This window comes from Anarhichas minor, unplaced genomic scaffold (assembly GCF_050575085.1).
Source record: "Anarhichas minor isolate MPS153535 unplaced genomic scaffold, ASM5057508v1 ptg000030l, whole genome shotgun sequence".
In the NCBI taxonomy this organism is placed as follows: domain Eukaryota; kingdom Metazoa; phylum Chordata; class Actinopteri; order Perciformes; family Anarhichadidae; genus Anarhichas; species Anarhichas minor.
Window position 1 is genome coordinate 6,299,126 of NW_027466476.1, and position 24,704 is coordinate 6,323,829.

The 24,704-nt window shown below is 40.9% G+C and overlaps 2 protein-coding genes across 8 annotated transcripts; one reads left to right on the forward strand and one right to left on the reverse strand.

Annotated features, from left to right (window-relative positions):
- Positions 1-27: 27 nt before the first annotated feature.
- On the reverse strand, positions 28-18,992 carry hk2 (hexokinase 2). 7 transcript variants are annotated; one of them, XM_076104226.1, is made up of 19 exons: positions 18,686-18,986; positions 15,969-16,131; positions 15,367-15,515; positions 13,887-14,006; positions 12,802-12,897; positions 11,187-11,286; positions 9,054-9,237; positions 7,600-7,761; positions 6,827-7,060; positions 5,690-5,994; positions 5,423-5,571; positions 5,185-5,304; positions 4,501-4,596; positions 3,695-3,794; positions 3,331-3,514; positions 2,864-2,968; positions 2,011-2,166; positions 1,056-1,292; positions 28-805 (listed from the first exon to the last, which is right to left on the reverse strand). In XM_076104226.1, the coding sequence occupies exons 1-19, from the start codon at positions 18,746-18,748 to the stop codon at positions 661-663; spliced, it is 2,868 nt and encodes a 955-aa protein (XP_075960341.1). In that variant the 5' UTR covers positions 18,749-18,986; the 3' UTR covers positions 28-660. The 7 variants fall into 7 exon arrangements, 5 of the variants coding, with proteins under 5 accessions (XP_075960341.1, XP_075960342.1, XP_075960343.1 ...); XM_076104227.1 differs by lacking the exon at positions 2,864-2,968 and having other exon boundaries at positions 18,686-18,985; XM_076104230.1 differs by lacking the exons at positions 28-805; positions 1,056-1,292 and having other exon boundaries at positions 2,027-2,166; positions 2,838-2,968; positions 18,686-18,990.
- A 1,956-nt stretch (positions 18,993-20,948) lies between these two features.
- figla (folliculogenesis specific bHLH transcription factor) lies at positions 20,949-24,646 on the forward strand. Its single transcript, XM_076104994.1, has 5 exons — positions 20,949-21,134; positions 22,623-22,769; positions 22,887-22,976; positions 24,252-24,485; positions 24,638-24,646. Exons 1-5 carry the CDS (start codon positions 20,949-20,951, stop codon positions 24,644-24,646), a joined length of 666 nt encoding a protein of 221 aa, XP_075961109.1.
- Positions 24,647-24,704: the final 58 nt, after the last annotated feature.

Below are 24,704 nucleotides of genomic sequence, written 5' to 3' on the forward strand. Positions count from 1 at the left end.
GTAAAAGTTTACAACTTCATAGAAGAGTTTCAATTCAAATCTCAAGTTTAATCATTCTTACTACAGAGCCCAAATAAGAAAAGCATTATAGAACAAAGTATTCTAAACACAAAAAGCATGCAGACAGGGTTCATTTTGTAGATCGGCTCATTTCCAAGTTAAGATACACAATGTCCTTTCCAGCTTCCTTTATTTCATGTCTTGCTTTTGACTTTTATTGTGAGGCACTTTGTGACTTCAGATCTTGAAAAGTTGCTGTATAAATAAACTTTTCCTAGCTATAGTCTCTACACAGATGACAGACGTTATATTCATTATAAAGAAATGAAGTCAGCCGGCTGGAAACCTGCAGCTTAGAAGTTGCAAATAAAAAAAGGAGGGAGTGTAAAAAAAGAAAAAAAGAACAGCTTCTCTAACACACAAGCTAAACTGAAATCATTCTCCACCGTCCCATGCAATGTCAGCTCATACAATAAATATTTATTCCAAAAACAAACAAAAAGCTAACATGCATATTTGTGTACGTGGAAACACACAAAATAAGTCAGATTAAACATTTCAGTACTAAAGATCTAAACTAACCAACTTGTTTGTAACTATATGTTGGTGACCTCAGTAGTTGTAGCTCTGGTTCTACCCGTCCACCCCAGTCGTGGCGGTTCAGTGCTGCCCTTCACTCTTCATCCTACAGGCCACGGCTGTGATCAGCGCTGCTCCCTTCCCACTTCCATCCTCTGACTTGTGGAAAGTCACCTGGCACTGCGGTGCCAAATCCTGCAACGTCTCTTGCATGATGCTGGAGAAACTAAAGGAAGAGTGAGGGGGGGGGAGGGAGGGAACCAGGGTTACATGAAAATCCTCTCATATTTGATGCAAACTTGGTAGCTTGGTAGTAAAGAATAAATGAACATTAAGTGGCTGTAAAACTCAAAATTGAAGAAAACTTGAAAATGTCATCATGCTTCTGCATGTGGTCCATCCAGGAGGATGACCTCCTGTGCTTAAGTCAAAGTCAAGCTGCTTAGTACTCGTGTTGGGACACGTTTGCTCCTTACTGAGGGTGCGTCTTGTAAAGGGTGCCATCCACTCCCACGGTGATGGACAGCTGATTCAGGTTGCGGTTCTGTCGTATCTTGTCGACCACAGCGGCTAAACCAGCTCCACAGAGCTGAGCGGCGCGGCGTGAGACCACACTGCACACCTCCTTCACCAGCACGCTGTCATCACACGTGGAGCTGGTGAGGCCCAGGTGCTGCAGGATTGAGCGGACCTGTCGCATGGCCAGACGGTCACTTTGGGGTCAGAGAGAATTAGGGTTATACACATCAAAGAGATGGCTAACACGCAGGGTGCGTGATGGACTTTCTTTGTAGCAATGATTTTAATTTACTCAACTTGCTTCAAATGGGTGATTTTACTGTAGGTTGAATGCTGTTGTGTTATATAGACTAAAACACTGTTAAACTGCACTTCATCATTAAAAACAATGGGTTTATGCAATATTCAGTACTTTAATCTTAACGTAAAGACACTTAAGTATGTGTGGCCATAAGTGCACTGATATAATCAGTTAACTTTAACTTTGCTCACAGTGCTGACATTGTTTCTTTCCTGAGCGGATTGCTGACAGAGATTCGTTCGATGCAACCTTATTTGTCTTTCAGCAACTTGAGAACATGAGGTTATTGTATTTTAGATGAAAAAACACAGATAATAAGACACTTCTTTTGTGTAGACATCTCTTGAAGATTATTTGAGCGGTTGAGCCCCCACAACTCTTCAGTTGTATGTGTATCAATGTGTTTGAGAACTGATAAGGTACATTTAATATATCCCTGAAAGGATACACAAAAACATTTGAGATTTAACTTTAACTTGATGAATAACTGTCTTTATTCACTCCGTATCCATTTATTCGGCATTGAGATAATTTCAGCATTAGAACGTATCTCCACATGTGTCTAAGACCAAGTGTGAACAGGGTTACTGAGACTAGTCTGTAATACTCACCTTTCAATCTGTGCCAGGAACTTGGTCTCGAAGATGCACCGGGTCTTGAGTTGCTCAGACATTTTTCCTCTGAACAGCAAGCCCTTAGCAGTGAAATCTATCAGCACATTCCTCACTATCTCCCCCAGGTACATGCCACTGATCATCTTCTCATACCTTAGAGAAAAAGACACACAGCGACACATTAACATTCACAATATTCAAATGAATAATATAATTTACTATTTTTATCATACTATAAAGCTATTTATTGTAGTGTCACAACCTCCAAAGAGAATAGATCCGACTTTATTTTCGTGAATAAAACTGAATAAACAAAGACGTACTGGCAGCCCAGTTGTTAGAGAGGTTGGTTATTTGGCCTTTTTACACTTCATAGTAGGAGGTGTATTCAATAACATCAATGATAGCTGCATTCAACCTCACAGCAAGAGGGGCCCGGGTTCGATATGGCAGCCCCCCCCCCCCCAGCTCAGCAGGGACCCATGCTTCTGTACCCCCCCCCCCCCAGTGACAACTCTCTCTATTCTGGAGGGAGACGTCAACCGGCTGTTTAAAAGTCAGAACCCCCGCAAAGCAGCCAGCCCAGACCCAGTCTCCCCCTCCACCCTGAAGCATTGTGCTGATCAGCTGTCTCCGGTGTTCACAGACATCTTCAACACCTGCCTGGAGACATGCCACATATCAATCTGCTTCAAGGCCTCCAGCATCATCCCCGTCCCCAAGAAAACAAGGATCACAGGACCTACAGGCCCGTCGCCCTGACCTCTGTGGTCATGAAGTCTTTTGAGTGCCCTGTCCCGTCGAACCTAAAAACCCTCACTGACCCTCTCCTGGACCCCCTGCAGCTCACTTCAGCTCTTCCTTTAACACCATCATCCCGTCTCTGCTGCAGGACAAGCTCTCTCTCAGCTGGACGTGCCCGACTCCACCTGCAAGTGGATCACAGACTTCCTGTCTGACAGGAAGCAGCACGTGAAACTGGGAAAACACGTCTCAGCCTCCCGGACCATCAGCACCAGTTCCCCCCCCCCCCAAGGCTGCGTTCTTCCCCTCTGGTCTTCTCCCTGTACACCAACAGCTGCACCTCCAGTCGTCAGGCAAACAACTAAGTAATGTCACTAACTAACACCCAGTTTGAGGCTGCGTCTAGGACTCTCAAGCTACTCAGTGCTCTCTGTCCTTGGCACCTTCTTGCTTATTAGTTTTAACTTTATTTATGACAAAGTGATGCTGTTTGATGAGAGTATTGGCACTTTTTGGTTGTTTTTCATGGACATAAAGTTGATTTTATAATGTCATAAACTACTAATCCAATACCTCTGTTTCCCAGGATAGTTAGAGCAATTATCGACAATGCGGTCAAACTCGGTGCAGAAGTCATCAAGTTCGCCATTGTCACCAAATGCTCCCCACTCCATGTTGACACACATACGGCCATCATCGCCCTCCACCACTTCGATGTTCTGCATTTCCTCCATGAAGCACGCATTAGTCCCTGTGCCTGAGTCAAAGAAATGTGGAAAAGTATTTATCCAAGTACTGACATGGAAGGAAAACATCCACCAATCTTTGATGAGCTTCATTCCAAAGTGAAAACATAAACCACTCAATGTTTGCTCATAGTTAATTGATTATAATGTTTAAAAATGGCAAAAATAGAGGACGGGGGGGACAGACTTACCCACGATGAGTCCCACTTCACATTCGGGGTCCTCATAGCTGCAGGTCATCATGGTTCCCACTGTGTCGTTAACCACCGCCACAAAGTTCAAGTCAAATTCCTGGAAGCAGTGATAACGTGATTGACATCTATAATACTGGAAACACAGTTGTAGTGCAATTGTTTGTAATTAGAAATATCAGATGTATCGTAATAAGTCGTTACGTATTAAAAGTCCGTCGTCCCTATTCAATAACCTTTCAGCATATTGCAATTCAAGTGATGTAAGACAAAACAAGACTTCTGCACCTCTTCTTGACTTGTATAATAAAGAAGGATTACTGGTAAAAAACACATAGAAGTCATAGATTTAGAGTTACATCTCCCTGTTACAGCGATAATGTAATTTAAACACATTTTCATAACTAGATGCTGTATTATGCAAAGATTCAAAAGAGAACCTGGTTTAAGATGAAACCATTCAGTCTGAAACCTGACTAGACAGTCCTTTTAAATTAACGGCTGATTAAATGTCCCCTCTAAAGGTTATACGTTGCTGCCTGTGGCAGTTTGTAACATCAGATGTAAAGGGTATAAGAGAGGGAGAAAGAATACAGCTGTAGACAATGAACTTAAGGGATACAAATATGACACCTACATCGAGAAAAACTGAACTCAAATACATTTCTAGAGGAAACAGACAAGATCAGTGTGACCATTTAGTATATTGCCTTAAGCCTCTTGGGAGTACTTTTTCTTGTGTCAACATTAACAGGCCACATTTCTCAATAAAGTTGAGACAAAGTATTTGTAATGCGTTTACTGACCTGTCTGCGGTGGACAGCATCTTTAAGTAATGTAATGACATCTTGTCCCTCACACCCACTGGCTTTGAAACCCTTTGTCCACTTCAGAAGAATGCCCTGAACAAATGAGAACATAGATTTGCGTGTGAGACTTTTACAATTACAGAATTTAAAATCTTGAATGGCTTGTACGAGTTTACTCGAGTGGTTCTTGCATGAGGGCCATTGTCGCTCTGTAGACCCAAGATTACTTTGCAGGTAACTGGCCAAACCACATTTCAAATAACTGAAATCCTTTGCACGGCAGCTGACATAATCATTTACACAATTCACCAAAATATGTTTCTTTTATGGACTTTAAACCTTATTTTGGAGGTTAGAAATTGAAGAGCTGGTGATTCAGAGTGTAGTTTAATAGTTCAGAGCTTCTCATTGTCGTCATCAGCTGAACCACACTTCCCATAGTTCACTGATGGCAACGCTGTGGTTGTGCTGGTTTGCCTAATGAATACAAACAAAACATGTACCCTTCTTCCTGAACTAATAGTGACGAAGCAAAAAACAAACGGATATTGTTTCTGCCAACTTTATGTGATTCACACCTTAAGTTCAGGAAAATATGCAAAACTACTGGTAGAATCAATATGTTGCGATACAAATTATAGCTAGTATTACACTTATAATACATCTTGAATCAAACATTACCTGATCCAGTTTGCTTTGATGACAGGGGAAGGAGAATGTAAATCCCAGAGGTAAGGAGGCTCCTTTCATGCCCATGTACTCCAGAAAGTCAGCGATGCAGTACACGATGTGGCTGAAAAGCTGGCACGCAAGAGAATACTGAAGTTACATATCTGTATGAACTGAATGCAGCATCATGCAGTCATCAGAATCCTTTTGTCAGAGGACCAGTTTCAAATATTAAAAGAGGGGTTTATACTTCGTCCCCTGTGCCCTGCATAGTCTCCTGAGGAATACTGTAGATCTTTTGGTGCATGTCCACATTGTGTCTCTTTCCACTTTTCACTCGCACCAGCAGCACCCGAAAGCTGGAGCCCCCAAGGTCCAAAGCTAAGAAGTCGCCGTGCTCTGATGAGGGCAACAAAGGACAAGAATCCTGAACATACACATAACAGCAAAATAGACAAAAGAAACCTGAACTCAACAACAAGTCAATTGGAATAACGGATTTTCTTTTAAAAGCTACCTGTTCCATCTGGTGTGTCTCTAACAAAGGAGGGAAGCATCTTGACACTCGCCTGCTCATGGGTTTGCTTTGACAGGCCTCGCAACATCTCTTCACTCATTCGCTTCTTCACCTCCAGCAGCTGGCGCCGGCTCAGACGCAAGGTGTCAAGGACGCGCTGACGCTCAGCATGTTGAGTGGCAAGACGGTAGGCTACTGCCGTTACCATGGCTGCACCTTTCCCACTGCCACACGGCGACTGCAAAAAACGCACATCGCAGTCCGGCACAAGTCGGCGTACCATCTTGTGGAGCCTCCTGGAAAACCTAGGACAAGTGGATACACTTTGTAATATCTGTGTTGTTTTGCAATCGCTTCTGTCATCCCTTTTCTCTTCAACAAACAAACTCAATAAAGTAAAAAATAATGTGTAGTGTAATACGAGTATCCGTGTGTGTGTGTGTGTGTGTTATTTACAATGTATGAAGAGAAAAAGGAATTATAATGCTGAACTTCATATTCTATGAAACTAGCTTCATTCTGTACATTACTGTGCTGCTGCTGCTGTGCAGTAAGCACGAGGGGTCAGTATTGTGACAGGGACATTTATGTTCACATTATCTTACTAACATTATTCAAATGTAGTGAGTAATTAATGTTTAGAAGAGTTTGAATAGATTTGCATATGCTATACAAGCCGTGTTATGTTATACATGCTAGGTTTTTGGATACCCTGGAATTCTGGATTGGATTCTGGATTTCTCACTAGATTCTGAATTGGGGGATGGCGATTGAGGACTCTTGCAATTCTTCACCTGCCCAGCTATCAGTGTGGTAGGACTGAGGGGAGAGGCCTCAAAGAACAATTGAACAGAACATTCTTCTTGTTTTTGGGAGGAGAAATGTTGTATTGTATTTAGGGTGCACCCAGTTTCAAAAGACATTTCAATCAGAATAAGGTTGTTTGCCGGCAATAGTGAAGTAGTTCTATTAAATGTGTGTCATTACAATCATCTTGCTTTAAACTTAACTCTGTGTGCGGTTTACTCATTGTGGTGTCTTATTATTGTTCATTACCTCTCCTTATGAATCTAGATACTGGTCCAGTGTGCACTCACCTCACAGGTGGGTTACGCGTGTGTTTGTTGAGACACTTACTCCGGATGATTTTTGTAAACAGAGCCGTCCACTCCAATAGTGGTACGCAGCTTCTCGGCTGCTTTGTTGTCCCGGATCTGCCGCAGCACTGCCCCTAGAGTGGCAGCACACAAGTGTGCGGCTCGAGTAGATACTATCTGACACACCCTCTGAGTGGCTATGCCGTCCTCAACCGACGGGTCCAGACCCAGGCCCCGGAGCACTTTCTCCGCACTCGCCAGACCTTCATCATCCCTGCAGGTAAAGTAGAATACAAATATATATACTATAACTTTGACTGCTTATTGTGATTCTGAACAGTGTCAGCAGCTAAAACAAATGGATGAATGAATGGACACGTGGCGACTGTGGCTCAAGAGGTAAAATGGATCGTCTAATCACAGGGATGGTGGTTCCTTCTGCCCGCCAGCATTTTGAGCTGACAGCATGACCCGCCTGCATCTACTGCTCTACTTCACTGGCCTACAAGTAAGACTTCAAATGTAATGCAAACTTATATTTTCAGTCCTTTTCTGCCCTAGCATATAACATACAAGACAGTAAGAACAGAAACATTAGTGAGCATGTTCTTTGTGTATTTAAGTTAGTCAGTGATTAGCAGCTTGACTAACACACGTAAAGTTCTCTCTTTCATCCTGGTGATAAGATGTCGGGTCCAAGTTAAACAAACCATTGGAAGACCTTAAAGACGTCTTTTCAGTTCTAACTGGACACTTTTTATCTGCTTCTTACACTGTGTCATCACTGCATCAGACTCTCACAAACACACTAACTTTTCATTCTCAATGGAATAGATGTAGCTTGTGTTGAAGCTTCCGGTGGTGAGGAGCTCTGCTGTAGTCTTTCCCTGGAAGAGTAGCTTGTCTTTGGTCATCTTCAACAGGATGAGACGCACCAGTTCCCCCATGTACAGGCCACCGATCATCTTCTCAAACCTGTACACCAACACAAGAAACTATTGTCACGTCCTTAAGAGTTGGATTCATACCTTAAACAGAGCCACCAAAACTGTATCTACACATGCACAACCAAACACAGATGCAGCTAGCAGATGGTGAACTCTGATGAAATCAGTGATGTTTCAATAAGGACACCTCCTGATATATTTGTCAGTCTAAAAAGGGCTGGATACATTTCACATGTTGCAGTCTTTTTCAACTTGATCTGCCTTTGACAGCAGGTGATAATATCCCACAGGAGATATTACGTTCACAAGAATGGACTGGGTGGACAAGATGCTGTTGAATCTCACACTAAACCTCTTTTTGAGTGGTTCCACCAAGTACTTCAGCTTAAACAATATTAGATAAAGACAATTAATAGAGATATTATTCCACCTACTGCTTACTTTAGTGTAGTTAATAATAATGTAAGAATAACAGCAATGAGTAACGCACAAAAATACATAAATGTAAAGTACTAACCATAGCAAAACTATGGATAAAAGGAATTAACAGCCAGAAACACAAAACCTTCAAATGACTGAACTGACGGAAGTCCCAAAAAATCTAAGTAACACACCAGACTAATTTACATATAGATATATAGATATATATATATAAATATAAATAAAGAGCTTTTTGATCATAGAGACTGGATATAGCTGTTTTTGTTTTGCAATACTGAATCAATTAGGTTTAGGATCACACTGGCAAGGTGGCGTAATCAAGTGTTAGATAACATGTTAGCAATAACAAGGATTACGTCCCTTGAGCAGCTGGAATGCTTATTAAAGTGAAACATCAAAGCAGAATGTGTTGTGTTCCATTTACGCAAGCGTAACAGCGAGAAAGAACATGAAGCTGCAATGAGAACAGCATCCATCTGCTACAAGAACCAATCAGAGTTAGAGTCGTGAGTATGGCGTGATAATGCTGTGGAAATGTACATTATGCCGAATTAAACAAGACAAATTGTATGCAGTTTACATTAACAGCAAAATGAAATAGGAGTAGGTCAGACAAAAGGGAGGGCTCAACTAAAATATCATGAATATACCGATATGAATTACAAAACACTAAATCACGTCCATTGTATTCACAGTCGAGGCCAGTGTTTACATGATCGTACCGCATGCGTGTCTGTGGCCCCTCCCCCTTCGCCCAGAGGGTTGACTCTGACGCGATGACGTGATAAAAGGCATGCTTGTCTGCTGCGGAGTTAAGTGAAGCCACTACTGAGGGATGTTTAATGTTGTACCAGGTAAAATAAGCTCAAAGACACTCACAGCTGCTTGCCAGGGTTTAGAGAGCCTGCATCTATTTCCCGGTCGATGTCGGTGCGCAGATCCTCCAGGGAACCATCGTCTCCGAAAGCGCCCCACTCTGTATTAACACACATCCGGCCCTCATCACCGTCCAGCAGGTCAAGGTTCCTCATATGCTCCATGTAGCAGGCATTGGTGCCCGTTCCTTGAAGGAAGGGATGTTAGCACCAACATTACTAAGTAGTTCACATTCAACATTTTACTGCAGTATCAGTAAAACCTGGGCTCTTCTTCCTCCGCAGGCATGGGAGGTTTAGCATGAATTTCAGGATACTTCTACAGGTGCACCATTGAGAGACTGCATCACCAAATGCAGTTGCAATTGCACCACTCTCAACCGTAAGGCTCTACAGAGGGTGGTAAAAACGGCTCAGCACATCACCAGGACGGAGCAGCCAGGAGGACCTCTACATCCAATCCAACTGTCTCGACTGTCTCCATCGATGGCACCGCCAACGTGTTATCTGTTCGGTGGCTAATACAGGGTCACCTAAGATAATTGGTTCACAAGTAAAAAAAACTTTCACAAAAAGCTGTCCTTCACAAACTCAAGCAGCAAAACAAGCTTCATGCTTGTTAAGATCGCAATCTACTGACAGAGCTATAAAAATTAGATTGAAGGCCACCAGAGACCCAAATCGCCTCATCTGCCACAAACTGCTCTGCCTGCTGCTGACTGGCCCACAGACTCAGAACAGCTTTGCCCGCAGGCCATTCATAGGTTTTCTTATGGCATTGATTCAACCATTCATTGATTTTTTCTGTTTATTTCTGTACACATGTACAGTATATTACAGGGGTCACTAATAGGCGGACCGCAGTCCGGATCCGGACGCCGTTGTATCCGGACACTGGACCTAAAACCGATTTTAACCAATTTTAACCGGCGCAGCTTTTCTAGCCTCGTTTAGCGGTCCAAGAAACACCCCGACCAATTGCATGCGTTGTAAATCACATCACGTGATGCTGCTCAGCCAATCAAATATGTGTATTCCGATAAGTTTTCCGACTCGAGTGACATTTACACACACGGGGGGAGACGAGGAAAGAGAACGAGGAGCAGGAGAATTGCGTGAGTCAGAGAAGTTATTTCACATGACGTTCTCCAAAAAGAGAACAGTGGTCAGAGAGACCAGAGAGACCAGAGTCTTTAACCAAGAATGGACAGACTCGTATACCTTCATTCTTCCTACGGGCAGTTTTAAAACCAGTATGTCTCACGTGTTCAGAGACCGTGACGATTATTAAAAGCAGTAATGTGAAGCGTCACTACGAGAAGCCTGTTCAGCAGGGTAATGGGATCCAACTGGCTGATTAAAAGAAGCAGTTGGCAACTCCCATCTGAATCCAAGGAAACACAAGTCTGTCCAAATTTTCCCCAGAACGAGACTGGGAGTTAGCAGTGACAGGACCAGCAGTGCAGGAAGAACTGGCTGATCCAAAACTGGGAGAAACTGCCAGGAGCTACTCTATTTCCTGCAATAATTTCTTTAGTATGGATAGTAATGTTAAAATATATGTGATTTAATACAAGCACCAAGTCTGACATATAAAATGAAATAACACCATGACACTATAGCAAAGAGGACAATCGACTAGTAACATGTTATCACATGTCAAGACTTAGACTGAGGATCTAACCTTCCCTGCCTTACTTCTGCACATTATACACCTGTTATGCTCACATAAACAATGAATAGTAGCTTGCAGCACAGGAGACAAATCTGAATAAGAAACAGAAAAATGCAGCTGCTTCCATATAGAGGGATCACAGGAGGAATACTATGTAAATCATGTGCTACGGTCTTTACAGTCACCAAGTCTCAACACAACTTTACACCGGTGGGAGTTTATTTCACTGCCTCTTAACATGGTAACGTTTGCTCCACCAACGTTAGTTACACAATGGGCAGTGTAACATGTCAAATGTTGGCAATCCCCAAAGACAGTGCATTGTTTTCCCTGAAATGCTGCTCAGTACGTTGTGTGTCTTCCAGCATCAGAATCCAAATGCTCTGCTAACTGGCACGTGTGCAAACAAGTGGTGACTTTATCCAATCCTTCTTATTTGATTCACAGTTAGACTGGACTCACCCACGATGAGGCCAATTTCACAGTGATGATCATCGTAGCCACAGGTCATCATGGTTCCCACTGTGTCATTGATCACAGCCAAAATGTCAACGTCAAAGTCCTGCAATGAGATTGGATTTAATTGTATACATTGAAATCAACACAGACACAACGTGGTTTTTGGTTTGGCATAGAACTTTAGATTGACAGATATCCTTTGCTGGACTGTGGCCAACTATAAAATAAGGTTAATATACATTATTTTCCTAATATCTAAAAATATTTTAAGTCACTACTACTTACATTCAAGCAAGTAAAAATGGTCATAGATTTGGACCATACAACACTAGAAGTCTGGCTTTGTTTTTAATGTAAACAAATGGTTCCTTAGCATCTTACCATTAGCTTGTCTGTAACACAAATGGAAATTCTTTTAGTGGGCAAGAGTGATGATTTTATTTTTGTAAAAATGAGTTGCAAACATCCATGGCTGTTTTCCTGGGTTTTGACGTGGATTCTGCAGCACTAATTTGGTCATTGTGGCTACACTTCACAATCCTCGACGTGTCATCACACCTCGCCGTTACCCACGTCGCTCGCACAAGGTGCCTGCAGAGGTGGCCAACACATCTATACTTGACTTGAGGTATTACTTCAAGACACTGCTGTCTTACCTTAAGCAAGTGGCCAGCAAGGTTAAGGACCACTGGAAGGATCGCCTTTGTTCTTATTAGGACTGAGCGATATGGCCAAAATGTTCTACCTGGATATACAGTAGGTCATTTCATGTCTCGAATAATATAAATCAAAATATAGCAGGTTCTCTGGTAATTCAATAAATGAACAGTCTATATTATGAAATAACCACATGGTAAAGCCTATGTTGTATATTCCTGTATGAATTAAATACTTATTAAGTAAGGACAAGTACTTTGTATTTTTTCATTTTCTGGTCCGTGTCTGACTTTCTCACGAGCTCTTCTTGTTCGTGTTGGACTGAGTCTGAGACCCAAATCCACATGTTGAGACGCCTCTGTCTAGCAAAACAGCCGTTTGCTCCAGCTCCGCTCCCACCAGGCAAGGATCTGCATGTAAATCATCATCCAACTGACAGAAACTGTTGGCGAAGGCAACCTCCTGCACTGCTGTGTTTGCAGACTCATCTCTAAGGGATGCTGCAAAAGCTGGCAAATGTTCACTTATCAAAAATGAAATCAGTTCGTCATGACACGGTTGGAAAGCCACAAAGAATCAATATTTGTGAGCTATGAGAAATCCTCGTTCTCTCAGGGCTCTGAGAGGGCTACTGATCCCCCTGAATTGGATGCGTTTGCACATTGGCCACAACCAAGCTGTTGGTGAGTGCCAATGCGTGTTCAAACAGAACTTGCAGATGTTTCCCTCACGTTGAAACATTTTCAACTCATGCAGACACATATTTGCGTCAATTCGAGCTTTCCGAGCAAACTGGCATGTAATCTCGCAGCTTTTCACCTTTAATACCCGCACTGCATTCGACACTAATAATGGGTTGCTTTTACTGTTTTTTTAGCTTTGGTGGTTACATTTCTTTGCGTTATCTCCATACAGTAAATAGTACATAATGTAACATGAAAACTAGATTTTGTACACTTACCCCTCGTTTTTTGATGGATTTCCTCAGAAGGCTGACCACGTCCTTTCCCTCTACTCCGTTTGCCTTGAAGCTTTTGGTCCAAGACACCAAAACACTCTGCAAATAGGAAAATACAGACCGAGTAAAACCAAGATTATCTGCCCGTTTCTTTTCAGCGAGGCTGACCTTCACAGTGGACCAGCTATTCTCATTTTAGTGACAAGCTGCTCCTCCGAGTTTTAATTTATTATTTCAACTGTTAAACTGAAAGCATTCATCGGTCAAAATTCTTATTGTCGGTAAACAGATACATTATTAAAATGATTAACATCCCTAATACACACCGACGTAAAAAAAAAATGAGAAGGGCATTTTACTAAGCTTCAGAGCATAATAACCAGAATGTATGAAAGATGTCTCACATGTTTCAGAGTTTCTAGCGGGATGATTAAGGAGTTTGCTCCAGCTGAACTTTCTTATGTTTGAATAAAGTTTCTACTTTGAAAAAAAGGTTCTGAATGTTTCCAGTATTATTCTGTTCTATAGCTCCGTCTTTAACAACATTACACTTATTTTACTGCTTGTGATTCCTTTTCATTGAGTTTGTGAAGGCCATCTTTTTGTGGAATGTTTTTCTACTTGTGAACCAATTAACTTAGCTGACCCTCTGTATTAGTCACCAAACAAATAACACGTTGCTGCTACCATCCATAGAGACAGTCCAAATTGGTGCAGAAAATTAAGTGTTTCCTAGGCAGTATTAAAGTTGTGGCAACGCCTCTCACTATCACTGGAAGGAAGCGGTCACATTGTTCCTGCAGTCAAACGGTATCTCCAGCTAGGACAAGCTTCCTGGGTTTAGTCGCGGTGCACCTTACTTTGTGTTCTGTTGGATCAAAGCCTAACAAAACCAATGAGTCTCTGGTGTATTTGATGGATCGAAGAGCCACTGTTTACACCCATTTCTATTGTTTTGTACAAGGCCAAAACAAACTCACTGTATGCTATATTGACAAACTTCACCAATGTTTGTCTACGAAACCAAGTTTCACACTTATGGTTTGAGAATTACTTGAAGTAGATAAAATAACTTGTAAATCACTCACCTCATCCAACTTGGTCTGCTGGCAGGGAAAAGAGAAGGTGAAACCCAGAGGAAGCTTTTTATGCTTTATGCCCAACTTCTCCAGGAAATTAGCCAGGCAATCAGCTACGTGGTCAAATAACTACAGGAGAGAGAGAAAAGGTCAGTTTTCTTATTAACCAAGAGCTGAAAAATGAGGGTGTGTGTGTTTGCGAATAGCCCATCTTGTGGGGACAAAAAGCTGATTACAGTCACATTGTTTTTTGGGGACAAAATGGGGACATTTGCAAGTCCCCATGACATAATATCAATACATCCTATTGTTTCATTAGGTCCTCTTTCTACTTTCATTTATTTTTCTCTGAGTGGCTGTGTGACATAATCTATTTCATACTAGTATATAAATCCTAATCCGTCTTCTGATCCACTAAACATGTGTTTGTGAGAAGTAATACATTGGATTTTGTTGAATGTTGCCGTGTGCTCATTAAAACACTTCCCGCTGGGTTGCAACTCCAACTAAACGTCTCTTCTCGTCATTTTGCCGCAACAAATGGATTGTTAGTCAACACGAGCCACTCCACTTCTTGATTAAATCAATCAATCAATGGTGTCACGTGCACGGAATACAATCCTATATGTACACACATCATTCTTTCTCCTGACAAAAGCTTCGCTGCGTGTACACAGAAAGGAGTAATTAATCACTCTCATCAAACCTTTTATCTCTTTTAAGGCAAAGACTAATGTTGAAAACGTGCACATAATGTTAGCAGCAGGCTTTTTAATTTATAACTCCCACTAAGCGTTGTAGCTTGGTCAGTCCATACCAACTCGTCGTGACCTTCCAATTCATGTCATGGATTTACTTACATGTATAGTCCCATCAGGACGAACTAACATTCATTACCATTCATACACCGCAGGCACAGCCACAGGAGCAATTTGTGTCTTGCCCGAGGACACATCGACATGGACCAGAAAAATGTAAATCTCCATTAATTTCCCCTTTCTTGCAACCAAATGTTGATTATGTTTCATATTAATATAGTTCTATGACATCTAGATGTGTTCCTTGCTAAATATAACTTTGCAGCTAAAACTGAAAAACCAATTAAATGTATTATTAATTTATTTACTCCATAATAAAAAATAAAAAAATGTAAATAGCTAATTATTCTGAACTTTCACTGGCTGGTATATTACATAAAGTGGTTTTATTTCAGGCTTTCTAGCTATTTACATGAATACATGGTGCAAATTATCCTTCAGGTTTCTTGGATGTTCAGTACAAATTGCAACCCGGCCCAGTGAAAACTAAGCAATTGGTTAGAATACATAAACTTCTAAAACTTCAAAAATTCATAATGTAAAAAGGGATTTGGAGTGGAGCTATAGGGCTTTTCAATGTCCCATGACTTTAATAAAAGTTTTCCAAGACAATCCACGACATGTACTGTACACAACATTGTTTGCAGAGCATATTAGCCGCATGTTATTACCTCTGACCCGCTGCCTCTCATGAGGTGTTCAGGAATGGCATAAATCTGATTTTCCATCTCCACCTCTTGCTTGCCATTAGCCATAACTTTGACCAGGAGCACCCGGAAGTTGGATCCGCCAAGATTGAGGGCCAGGAATTCACCTTGCTCTTTGAACAAAAAACAAAACACAAGATATAATCACATATCACACATTGCACACATCACACACACACACAACACACATAACACACATAACACATGGAATTCAAGTTTCAATCAGAGTTTCTTACTGTGAAAAATAACTATTGACAACTGAGGGGTGTACAACATTATTGAAGTTCCAGCAATGACTGTAAGTCTGAATAACATACATCAAATTGTGTCATTCAGATATAATTGGTTTTCAGAGGAAGCATGGATGACATGGACCCTTTGCCTGATACTGAGGTACAAACAGCTTGTCTGATTTGTTTAACTTTAAGGAGGGAAAGTTACTGAATAATTTGGAAGAGAGGTGTTCAGGGGCTATTGATCCTTTAACAGCAATCTAATATGAATGGGTCTAACATGCGTTCAATGGACCCATTTCATACATGTTTATCTATAAAAAGCCGTATTACCGGTTCCATCAGGAGTGGAGCGCACAAACGTGGGCAGCATCTTGACAGCAGCTGTGGGGTTGGTGTCTCTGCACAGGCCTTTGTCCATCTCTCGTCTAAATCGTATTGACAAATCCATTAAAGTCTTATCCGACAGCTGAAAATGGTGCAGGTATTTGTCCACCTAAGCCATTGTAGAGAGGAGAAACCGTTACATGCCAGCCAAGACGTTATATATAACAGTGAGTTAAAAAAGTAAGATTGTGAATTTAGAATGTCATTAAAATAATTACAAATGTATAAATATATTACATTAAAAAAAATGGGCAGTTCTGCATTGAGAAAAGCTCAAAAACTCTTTAGATGGATTCCTTTATTTTGATACCAAGTTGTGTTTACTGTCTGTGAAGAAGGGTGTGTCAGTAGCAAGTGTGTCAAAGGCATGGTGCACCTGGAAAAGATGCAAAACAACATGTTTTGTTTGCCCAAAAGCAGTTCCGTTCATATTGCTGGCTGATACATACGTGTGAATATTGTAAATTAACTGAGCTGCATTTACTGGGCCAGATAACATCCCTAGTTGTGTACTAACATGAGCCAACCAGCTAACTGATGTCGTCACTGACATTTTCAATAAACATTTCCAACCTGCTTCAAGACAGCCACCATCATCCGTGCACCCAAAAGGTTTGCAGTGTCCCGTCAAACGTGAGTAAATGACCACCGCCTTGTGGCACTCACCCCCATTCTGATGAAGTGCTTTGACAAACTGGTTCTCCAGCATACCAACAACAACATCCCAGCCAGTTTGCATACAGAGCCAACAGATCCACAGAAGATGCCATCTCCACTGCTCTGCACTCAGCCCTCACACATCATGAAAATAACAACACCTACATCATAATGCTGTTTGTTAATGTAAGGTCAGAGTTTAACCCAATCGACCCCATGAAAGTGATTAGCAAACTTAGCACTGTGGGCTGGAGCATCTCACCCTACAACTGGATATTAGACTGACAAACAGACCCCGGGCAGTTGAGATTGGCAGCCATACTTGCTACACTTTAAGCCCCCCAGGGCTGTGTACTCGGCCCCCTCTTGTTCACGCTGCACACCCACGACATGAAGAGAACTCTGTTGGGAAGTTTTCCGATGGCACTACCATTATCTACGAACAATGATGAGACTTCATATTGAGAGGAAATAAACAATCTTGCAGAGTGCATCTCCAGCTCGGGGGAAGAAAACAAACAAACAAACAAACAAAACAAACTAATAAAAGAAGAATTTAAATAAAAATAATTTAAAAATCGCATGCCAAGTTCTGCAATTCCTTAATGCATCTGATGTTAGCTTGGATTTCTATAACCGAAAATGACAATTTCAACAGCCGCTCCACAGCTGAGTGCCGTAGCAGACAGCACTGATGTGATGTTGAGCGGACTTTGATTTGAGTTGGCTCAGATCTTTTACAATTGAAAAGTGCTCGTGGAATAGTTATGGCTCGTTAGCCCAAGTACAAATATGACTGCTGGTGTCAGTGTTTGTGATAAAGTGGATAAGTAACATGTGATAGGAAGTGGAAATAAATGTGAGAGAGGCATCATTTTTACGTACAATGACGCCTCTCATATTTATTTCTACAATCTAGCTGTCTCCATGTTGTGCGTAGAGTTTCTGTACAGGGGAAGTTTTATTTTTATACATCACAACTTTCGTAGACGAAGAAGATGCATCAGCTCTTCTACTAGGTCACCTTGCCCCCATGGTCTGCACATCTGAGCAAACCATTGAACAAACACCTTGTATACTACACAAGGCTCTGCTGGCTCACCTCACAGGCACACACTGTCTGAACTGCAATGTGAAACAGGAGATAGTGGATGATAGCAGAGTTTAGACACAAGTAGCGAGACAAAATTAGGTGAGAAGGCCTTTCCCCATATAATAGGACATTAAAAAAAAGGCCCAGTCTACTATCTGGCATGTTTTGTCTGACAAAGCAAGTAAGCTCAGGGTAAGGAGTGAGTGCAAAAAACACATGTAATACGGGCCTGGCATTAACTAATGCAAATGCTATGTTTTGTTTCAAGTGACACTTTATTTATTTTTATTTTTGCACAAAGAGCAGAGGCCCAATAAGAGTGGTGACAGCTGAAACCTTCCCAGAAACAGAAATTAAACAACAATGGCAGCTATTCCAGTACAATGGCAGCAAACAGCGAGACAAACGAGTAAATGAGTTCCATTCAACTATTTTTAAGAGTCAGTAGAAAGGCCCATGTGTAGTGTTACTGAGCCTATTAGATGCGATGCTTTCTATCACTGATTGCACAATACTGCAATCAGGAATTGTAATAAATAAGAAATAAAACAATAGGAAATGATAACCAGTATATGCAGTGTATTATAAAGGAAATTAAGATGTCTAGAAGTTGTTTTTTTACAATAACATTTCCCATAATAAAGAAAGCACAGGTGTTCATGTTAAAAAAAATAGCTACATTTAATGCAGCGTTATATAGCTGGAAAGATATGAATGCAGTAGATAAACATATTACACATGTTGTGCATTAAACACCATCTGAATGTATGCAATGACCTACGTGCAATATGCAGCTACAGTAGTGACTCGTTGTCACTGTCACACAGTAACGTTAGGCCTTCAAATATCCCGTCACGATTGACTATAAACACCCCAGAACAAATCCAGGCGAGTGTTTCACACCAGTACTCACTTTGTTCGCTTGGTCATCTTGGTGTTCGGTGCAGAAATTATCCAAAAGACTGGAGGCCAACATCTTACAGTGATGTGTGGCGACTTTAAATTAAATTAAGTCCTGCTCGTCAGCCTTGCTGTAGACTCGGAACAAAGTTGATCTCCAAAGATAGCTTCTTTAAATAATGAATACTAATTTCAAAAAATGATTATTCGGCTCGGCTTCTTGACTAAACTCTGGAACTAAAACTCTAAAGTTAGTTTAAAACGCAGCCGTAAAAAAAAACAACTTCCAGCTTCCTGGAGTTACGAGTAGCTTGTCGACGTCATCCCGGAAGGATGGCGCTGATTGGCTGCAGAGAGATGACGCAGGGCCTCTGCGTCATCTCTTGGTTCCTACTAAAATATTGTCCAAGGTAGGGGGGGGCAAACTAATACAGTCTTACATTAAGAGCCTTGCAACCTCTGGGAAGCATTTAATATTGTTCGGTTTTCGATAATAATTAGTCAATGAAGTGTTGTTGTTTTTTCAACTTACAGGCATCCAGTACTGTATTTAAGCACAATTTCAAGGCATTGAATTTTAATTGTTCTAATTTTATGCTGGGTTAGGCTACTTTACACTCACTACATTCAGCTGCAGACATACTTTGCAGATCATGACTTTTCATACAAAATGCATCATCTTCTTATAAAAATGTATGCATTTAGCTGTAGGTTAAATACCCAATATATATGTATACTGCATAGACACTTGTGACTAAGACGTTACAGACAGGAGGAGGGGGTGATATACACCACACTACCATCAGTCACTGTACATGTCTCAGAGGCTTGAAGACCTGTGAGTTTGATCGCTTTACATGTGAGTTGTCGTTATAATTTTCAATTGTTTTGACTCATTATTTGCTCATTTATGACCGTCCTATGAAAACGCACGTGGGCCTCATCAAATCAGGCATGTATTGACTTGTGAACATGTATGGCATACATATAGTTATGAGTTGTGTGTGAGCAAAGAACGGAACAGATCATTTAGAAGAACTAAGCAAGGGAACATGAGTGAGGTTCACAAACAGAGCCCACAAGCTGAAATAGAAGGATAGACAAAGTGATTCATCCACATATTGAGGAAAATAATGAGCATTTTTGAATTGCACACAAAAGAAAAGTTATTGAGTATGGCCCTGTAAACCTCTGCTCCTGCTGTTTCATTTGTTTAATGCAGCGGCACAAAAGATAGCAAACGCAGGAAGGCTGAGGGACACAGACTGTGAGGAACACTGCTCTTGGAGAATAATGGATACTTTGTATTTGTTGAACAGAAGCTGGCATGGAAACCACAGGGAAACAAGATGTTTTATAATTAGTTTCTCTGAGGTCTACATGGTCGGTGCATGGGGTCCATGTTGAACATGAGACTTCTTTGCACATTAGATGCTCTGTAGATTTGCTCAGAGGTCTGAAGTTATTAGTGTATTTTGCATGACGTGTTTTTGGTAAAGTAGTCTGGTAATAAGTTAACTTGATCCATGTTATTTTGGAGGAATTAGATAAAATAAACTATACTCAACTATAGTGACAATGTGTGTACCGTTATGTTGGATGGACCATACTGGCCATATCAACCAAAATAAATCTGAATGAAAGGTTTAGCTACTTAAGATATGGAAGCTGTGAAACAATAAGCATGGGTACAACAAGCACAAGACACGCGTTCTCCAAATGTCAATTCAAAGTTGAATACTTAACCCACTTCATAAAGATGCAGCTATCAAAGGGTCAGATTAAGAATTTAACATGATTTCTATATAAAGGGGAGTTTAAAAAACACCTTCCATCAAATATTTTTTCTGAGCAAATGTATTAACTTCTCAAATGCATCCCATAGAATAATTTGTCTAGAAATGCAAGGCACTGCCATGTCTTCTACGTTGGCCTTAACATATTATAGTTATTCAACTTTAACTTTTCATGTTAAGTTAGTAAAGTTCTTCTAATTCCAAAAACGATCTTAAAAAAATCACCTCGAGGCCTCCATACAATGCTTCTTTTGCCTGCATAGAGGGAAAACGAAATAGCTGAACGGTGTATAACCATTAAATCCATCTTGAAGTTGCCGCAGGGGACTAATTACAGACGTAGCGCAGGTGTGTTCACAGCAGCTCGCGCTTCTCCTGTCTTTGCCCTATTTACATGCGAACGTGATTTAGGCCGTAGGGAAAAAAATGCCATAACAGAATCAACAGGTTGTAAAGTCTAATATATGTAATTGGTTTAAAATGAAGGTGCCGGAGGAGGAATTAATGAGCGATATTTTGAAGCGGTTAACGGGCGAATCTGCGCTCCCCGCATACAGCAGCATTGAGAAGTTCAAACGGGGAAAGGACGGCTTGTACTTCGTCGCCGAGGACTTCAATCATACTGTGAAAAAGAGAGAACTGGTCAACGCCAAGGAACGACTGAGAGTGAGTGTTCATTTTAAATGACACTGTATTAAACACGAATAACTGTTTGATAGTTTGGTAATGTGTTTGACAGGAGGGGAGCTCTACTGCGCAGAAGCTCAGCATTCAAACTCTGTCAGTTCAGCTAACATTAGCTAGCAAGTAGCTTAATGTTAGCTGTTCCCCAGCGTAATGTTAGCTGTTCCCTAGCTAACGTTATCTATAACGTTAAAACGTATTAAAAACGGTCAGGCATTATATTTCACACACCACCTAACGTTATCATACAAACTAGCTGTAGCACAGCAGTAATACATTTCAGCCTTGAGGTTTTCCAGCTAAAGGTAGCTCAATTCTTTTGGGCGAAATATGCTAACCACTGTCAGCAAATGTTAGTTCTGGTGTATTTTCATGCTTTTTTTAAAAATATTTTTTTTTAACATGGTTGCAACATTAAATACAGAATTCCCCCGTGGACATAAGGTAAATTAACGTCCAGGCCTAAATCTTGTTTTAAGATTTCTGTATTTGGCAGTAAGCCTGACCCTTTTAAAATTTGTAAATATAGTTTGGCACAAAGTGGAAGAACTCAAACTTTTTCATAAACACTGTTAAACTGGGGAAATGAATAAATGGAGGTATTGGTTTATGGTTTATGATGTAATATAACTGTCTTATCTTGGTGTCTTGGTGTACTATTATATAGGCCTATATAATAGTATTCTGACAGTAAAGATTTGTACGGATGATTTTAAAGAGATAGTAACATTCAGTTGGCTAAATTACATCCATTTAAAACTCAACTCTCAAAGGTTGACTGAGTCAGTATTTAAATACCTTTGCTAGCTTGGGTTGCTGCAGCTGTTGATGTACAGAACCCTATTGATTTTATTGTTCGTCTCTATCTGGAAAGACAGAAATAATTTCACGATAATGGACTTGTATTCAGAGGGAAACCTTGTCTTTGCAACAATTACCACGGACCCATGGTTTAACATCAGCACATTTCTATAGGTACCTCCAGATTAGACATTTTATTATGGACCATATACCTCTCTATGAGCATAAACCCAAACATAATATACTGGTCCGCGTTCTTCGCCATGTACCCGGCACTAAGTGGTCAATCTCTTACTTGTATGATATTACACAGGTTCATGTAGAGGTCTCCAGTGACAAAATGAAAATCGATTGGGATCAGGAACTCGTTACTGAAACCTCTGTTGTAGTATGGGAGGCTAATCTTTATATTATGTATCGTAGCTCTATAAATGCTAGACATGCCTTAGTACAATTCAATGTAGATCACACCTCTCCGCCATGTGATAAGTGTAAACGTGAGTAGGGAACACTTCCCCATCAGTTCTGGTCCTGCCCAAAGTTTGGACTCTTATATTTGACAATATATCCAAGCACGGGCTTGTGTTTTGGTAACAGAACGTAGGATACCATTTTTTGTTGCTCTAATCTGGCTAGTTAATGTGAAACTTCAGCCTCTTCTCTGCATAGATTAGGAACTTGAACACCATGTTCTCCCGCTTGAAACGCATGGTGCCACTAATGCGACCGGACCGGAAGCCCAGTAAAGTGGACACACTCAAAGCTGCGACGGAATACATCCGATTGCTTGTTGCAGTTTTGCAGGACGCAGACAATGTAAGTACTGCATTCATCAGGATTCTATCAAATGACAAGTGCCCTCTGTTGTTTTCCGCTGACAGCACTGACACTTATTTTGAGATGTTGATTAGTGTGTTATTTTTTTTTCCTCAGGATGATGGCAGTGGGACTGATTTCCTAAAGAATGCAATCAGTTATGGTCAGACCGACGGCTTGAGCAATGACCTGTGGAGGGTGGAGGATGTGAGTATTAGTTTTTTTCCACTGTGTAGTTATGACGGGTGGTTTGATACATTTTAGTTTATATAAACTAGAATTAGGGCTGGGCGATATGTAGAAAATCTAAATATTACAATATTTATTTGGAGCAAATTCCTCCATATCGATATTGTGACGATATCGTAGAGTTGATTGGTGTTTTCACAAAATATTTACTTATGCCTTTTTACGGTATGCAAAATCTCAGTCGAGAATTGTAATCTCATATCATGATATCGATGCATCGATATATTTCCAAGCCTTAACTAGAATTGTAGTGGTACAATTTTATTTATTGGTTTATTTGGTTGGGACAGTGCACATTAATAAAACATTCCTGTGAATGCACCAGAGTTAGCCAAGAGGCTATTTTTCATCTGTAGTCACAACATTATCATTGAAACTAATCCGTTCAGTATGCAGGTGGGGAGCCACCTATAACGCTTGACACCGTTTCTTAGTGGATGTAGTGGCTTTGGGGTTAGACTCCTAACAATGGACCTGCCTACAGTACGTGTATTTGTAAAAGTAAACAATGAGCATCAGTACTGTAGATAGAACAATGGCTATGAGGTTTAAAAGCTGACTTTGAGCTTTAAGGGTGTTTGATGGCATTTATAAATGGATGGACGGATTACCTTTATTGAGGGTGAATTTGTCTTTGGGTACACTGCTACAGGTAATTGCTCTATTAAAAAAAAACACCACAAAAACATGGCGACCTTTACTGAAAAGATACAGTAAGAGACATTTGAAGCAAGGCCGAAGTGCTTAAGCCGTGGAGCTCAGCAGCTGGATGGAGGCTGGAACACAGGATAGTTTCAAGCAGTTGTTTTTTTTGCACTTTGGTACAAGGAGTCTTCTTCCTAATGGCGGAGGTTTATATTTAGAGAAGAGAGGATGTTAAGACTGCAATTATTTTTGTTGCATGGCTGGTGTAATTCAGTGCTCATGCTTATACTCAAATTGATATGTATCTTCCTTCTTGAGCAGGAACAACATCCTCTAAGCCTTTCATGATAAAAGCTGCAGGAACAAAATATTTTTATCCATAATTACTCCATATTGGCTGACAGTGTAACAATCGCCTCCCATTTTATCGTACAATGCAGCAGGTCAGTGCTCCTAAATTGTACAACAGTAATGTACTTTTTTGAAGGCCAAAGTGGAACACTTTTCAAGTCTAAGGCAAGTGGTTATTTGAAAGTAGAAGGTTATATTTTGTTCTAGTCTCTCCTGCATGCTTTTTTTTCCTGACAGTTGCTGAACATGTCAGAGGAGCGTATGGAAGATGGATTCGCGATGCCCTCAGAACCGGTAACGGAGGATGGAGATATGACCCGACTGATGTTGCAGCATTGTGTGCCTGCCTACCAGTTCATCATCCAAGTATCACCTGATCAGACTTTGGTACCTCATTTAACTTTTCTAGTATTCTGCCTAATCTTATGCTTGGTGTTTGTCGGCTACACTCCAGCTACATCTCTGACGCTGGTCAGGGAGCTGTTGTTGTGCAGCAATGAAGAAGACGGACAGTCATCCTGTCAGTCTAAAGGGAAAAAACTCACTCACGACTTTATCGCTAGGGTTTTACACATACATGTGCATTTGATGAGGTTGACATCACACTTGTCTCAATCGCGAAGGGAATGTGACAGTGTTAACAAGAATTAACTTCAAGGCTTCACTCATGCGCTCAATTACTGAGCTTCC